The sequence below is a fragment of the Fukomys damarensis genome, unplaced genomic scaffold, assembly GCF_012274545.1.
Source record: "Fukomys damarensis isolate Sample0158 unplaced genomic scaffold, DMR_v1.0_HiC HiC_scaffold_23, whole genome shotgun sequence".
In the NCBI taxonomy this organism is placed as follows: Eukaryota; Metazoa; Chordata; class Mammalia; order Rodentia; family Bathyergidae; genus Fukomys; species Fukomys damarensis.
The window spans coordinates 20,116,651-20,121,279 of NW_022900935.1; the positions used below are offsets into that span (position 1 = coordinate 20,116,651).

The 4,629-nt window shown below is 41.7% G+C and overlaps 1 protein-coding gene across 1 annotated transcript in view; it reads right to left on the reverse strand.

Moving 5' to 3' along the window:
* Cep85 (centrosomal protein 85) overlaps positions 1–4,629 on the reverse strand; it is a 34,561-nt gene that overhangs the window by 10,282 nt on the left and 19,650 nt on the right. Inside the window, exons 5-7 of the mRNA XM_010633289.1 lie at positions 3,017–3,150; positions 2,160–2,277; positions 663–848 (exon numbers count right to left, since the gene is read on the reverse strand). Coding sequence (XP_010631591.1) covers positions 663–848; positions 2,160–2,277; positions 3,017–3,150 — 438 coding nt within the window. The remainder of the gene's footprint in view (positions 1–662; positions 849–2,159; positions 2,278–3,016; positions 3,151–4,629) is intronic.

A 4,629-nucleotide genomic window follows, 5' to 3' on the forward strand; every position in this document is an offset into this window, starting at 1 on the left:
AGAGAAACACTGCAACACTGCTTTAGTTGATTTCGATATAAATGTTCCAGACTTAAACATTGCTAACCTCGTCTGTCCCCCTAGAACATGGGCTTTAGAGGAAGCTCTATGGAAATTCTAACATTGGGAGAAATAAACTTCCAAAGTAGCATGTATATGGAATTTTTAGAAAGGGTGAGATACTTTGAGATACTTTTTTTATTTTTTGGTGCCAGGGATTGAACTCAGACCCTTGCGCTTGCAAGGCAGGCGGAAGAACCACTGAGCCAAATCCCTGGCCTGAGAGACTTTTTTTTTAGATAGAATGAGATGAAAGCAGACTGAGTGGAATAAATTTACCATAAGTATTCAAACATCTTGCAACAGTGACACCTGGTATGATTGCACAGGCTGGTTTTCCACCTAGGACAGCTGGCAGCACTTTACAACCTGAGACAGTGAGGGATTATACAACTTTCAATGACAAGTATTTTTGTGAAGATAAGGCATAAAGGAGGGGTTCCATTTCCAGTAAACAGGTCCTGCGTGAAGCCAATGAAGGGTCTCACCTAATTGGCTTCTCCTGTTTTCAAGAACAGGGCAGAAACAGCTTAGGCTGTTGGCAGAGAGGGCTGACTGCCAACACCCTCGTGGACCAGATAGCCATCAACTCCTCAGCTCACCCTTTCTTCCTGTTTCTTGCCTTCCTCTGAATGCTTATGCAGTGTCACTTTGAGAGACTCTCTGATGAGCTGGATTTCAACTTCTGAAGCAGAAAGCTTCTTTTCAAGCTCGATCTTTTCTTTGCTCAAGGTGTCTGTCTTCTGTGCAAACTGTGCACGTAAGAAAGTGTTTTCTCGCTGCAGTTCCTGCCAGAAAGATATTTAATATGTTAACTGTTTCCTACCCTTACAACCCCTTATATGGTACTTTACTTATTCCCAGCATACTTTATGGTCAAGTATCATCTTTCCCCAAGCAATGCTTCCCAAAATGTGGTACAAGGACAAATAGGATTATATCACCTAGTGTTAGAATTTGTTCAGAAAAACAAATTTTAGCCGGGGATTTAGCTCAGTGGTTCTGCTGCCTGCCTTGCAAGTGCAAAGACCTGAGTTCAATCCCCGGTACAAAAAAAAGCAAAAAACAAAAAACAAACGAAAAACAAATTTTAAAGCCTCAGTCACAGGCTCTACTGAATCAGAAACTCTTGGGATGGTTCACTATAATCTGTGTTGCAGTAAATTCTCTAGATGATTCTGATGTACACTGCTGTTTAAGAACCACTGCTTTAATGCAACATCTGGAGTTGTAGTAGATAATGGAAGGAATGCAGGACAAGACATCACAAGACCAGGCTTGGGGACTGACTTCCTCCATTTATTCTCTATCTGATCTTATTAGGCAAGTACATCCTCCTTCCTGGACTTCAATATTTGTCATCAGTAAATTAGAGGTATAAACCAGATTTCTACCTAAGGGCTCTTCCCATTCTAACATACTGATTCTGTAAGATGTAATATCACCTTAATAGGCCCCCTCTGTGGCAAAGCCAGTACTAGAGTCTATTTAATACACGTCACTCAAAAGCCCAAGTTGTGAAAGCTAAGTCAACAAGCAGGCCTTACCAGGGGTGGTGGTGCATGCCTGTAGTCCCAGCAATTTGGAGGCTAAGGCAGGAGGACTGCCATGAGTTTGAGGCCAGCCTGGACTATACAACGAGGCTGTCTCAAAACCACAAAACACACACACACTCTCTCACACACATACACACATGGTTCTTTTTAAGAACTCAAACCCCATATACAGTGGCCTCCATAAGAATATGGTTTTCTTCAATTGCTTCTAGCATGGAAAAATAAAAATGAAAATCACTCTAAATTTCCCTGGCCTCTGTCTCTCCCTCCATTTGGGCCAGGGCTCACAAATTAAGACTTCTCAGAGTATCACCCAATGTTAGGAAATTACCATCTAATCTCATTCTGCTCTCCTTTCTCTTCAAGTATGTCCTGACACCAAGGCATCCAGATTTTCACCTGATTTTTCCTTCAAACCTTTTCCAACCTCACAAGGGCACAGGGCACAACAAAGGTTACTTTATAGTATGTTTATTTTTTGATCCTTTTGGAAAACACTTGAGTTGTGACAAGCAAAATGCCATTCTGGCTGCTAATGCTTACCTGTAGCCTCAGCAAACAGACATCCCCAAAGGGGGCAGGGTGACCCAAAAGAGCGCTGTGGACTTGTAATTCACTCTCTCGCACTTTCTGCTCCAGCTGAGAGATGTGTTTTCTCTGCCTGCAAAAGCCAGTAGAGGGCTGGAGATTTAGTTCAGTGACAGTGTGCCTGCCTTGCAAGCACAAGGTCCTGAGTTTGATCCCCAGTACCAAAAGAAAAAAAAAAAGCCCATAGAAACATCTCTGGATCCTAACACTAAGCCCCTTATAATACAAGTCCTTACTTTCCTTAGACAGATGAGTAATGATCCCTACTACATAAACAAAACCTTTGATTCTGGACATTAAATTCTGCTGAGGAAAAACAAATGAGAAATATGACCAGCCAAGTACAGTGGCACATTTGCATATTCTCAGCCCTTTAGGAAGCTGAAGCAGGAGGATCGTAAGTTCAAGTCTTACCTAGGCAACTTAGATCTTGTTTCAAAATAAAATTAACTAGTTATTTTAAAAAGGGTGGTTGGGATGTAGCTCAGTAGCAGAGCAGCCTTCAGTACCACCAGTACCACCCCTCCTATGGTCACACACACACAATGGAGAAAAATGACTGAGGGAAAATGAGAAAAGATCAGTGGCAAGAAATCAGCTAACCCCTGCAGATGCTCCCTAGAGCCCCTGCAGAGATATATAACTTGTGTTTCACAGATACAATAGGCTACTAATCAACCTCCCTCTTCTATAAGACAAGGTGTGGGCCTGAACATAAGCGGTTGTACTGCCCTTGGGAGGACCTTATTAGGTACCCTCAGAGGGACCTGGGAGAGAACAGCCTGGCCTTGCAGCACCCCTTGCCATCTTACTTGTCAATGAGAAGTTCCTTCTCCTTCAGAAGGTGTTCATTACTGTTTAAGATGCTAATCCACTGTGCTGGTTCTAAGGTGGGCAGCAAAGGAGCAAAAGCAGCAGGATGATGGCAGATGGCTCCATTCTGAAGCTGGAAGACAAATACGACAGAGGGGCTTGACTTTTACTATAAGCACTAAAAACACCTGAGTAGTGTTAGCGAGGTCTGGAGTCAAGGCCAAGTTTAGCTCAGCCTGGTAAGGCCGATGTTTATGAAATAATTTTAGCTCTGATGCATGACTGGAAAGAACCTGCCAGGGAGCTTTTTGCCAACTAAACATCCCCTGTTCAAAAAGAGTCTAGTTTCTAAGGTCAGTTATCTTTTATTATCTAGCAATAGAGGCAAAAAAGGAGCTAAGATATCCTCACCAAATAGGGAAGGTAAATATGTCCTGCTTTTTTCCTTCCCACTTTGTAGCTGCATGAGGACAAAAAAGAAATACAAAAGTGGTATAGTGAAAAGACACATGGGATCAAAGATTTTTTTTTTTTTTTTTTTTTTTTTTGGTACTGAGGACCAAACTCAGGACCTTGAGCTTTCAAAGGATAAAGATGACTTTTGTTTTTTGGTACCAGGGATTGAATTTAGGACCTTCTTCTTGCAAGGCAGGCGGCAGAACCACTGAGTTAAATCCCCAGCCCTAAAGATGATTTTTAAACCTTAGCTTTGCTACTTAATCAGCTTTGTCACCCTGGATAATTATAGCTGTAAGAACTAAACAAAATTCTCTACATGATAGTACCTAGTCTAGTGACTGGTATATAAAGTCATATCTTGCTAAGTGATTTCACTGCAAATTGTCAGATTTGGTATTCAATACGTTCTGACATGAAAATTTAGTCCTGGTCTTGCTGTTTGGTACTTGCTGACTGCCTCATGACTTGCTGCCCTTTTCAGTACCTGGTACTTGTTTTTGTTACTCTAAGCCTCCTGGAACCAATTAACGATGAGTACCAAGGTACCACTGTAAGTAAATATGCAATCAATGTTCGTCTCCTATCTTTTTGGGTTTTCCCTTGTAATCTTTTACTTTGATGAGCCTATCTGGTATTTGATTAGACCACCAGCAGGTTCAATGGCCCAGACAGAGCTCATAAACTTTCATTTCTTAACTACAAATATCTTCCTTATTTAACAGCTGTTCTCTTTTAGAGTTAAAATTTATAGGGTAGAGATGGATGTAGTGGTACAATCCCAGCACTCTGGAGGTTGAGGCAGGAGGATTGCCATGAGTTTGAGCCCAGCCTGAGCTACACAATGAGTTCAAGGCCAGCCTGAACTACATATCAAGACCCTATCTCAAAAAAGAAACAGGGCCAGGGATTTAGTTCAGTGGTGCAGTGGCTGCCTCACAAGCACATGGTCCTGAGTCTGATCACCAGTACCAATAAATAAACAAACAAATAAAACAAAAAATTAATAGGGTAAGCTGTGTGTGGTTATGCATACCTATAATCCTAGCACTTTGGCAGGCTAAGGCAAAAGGATTGCAAGTTTGAGCCTAACTGGGCAATTTAGTGAGATCCTCTCAAAATTAAAAAAAAAAAAAAAAAAAGCAGCCAGGCGGGG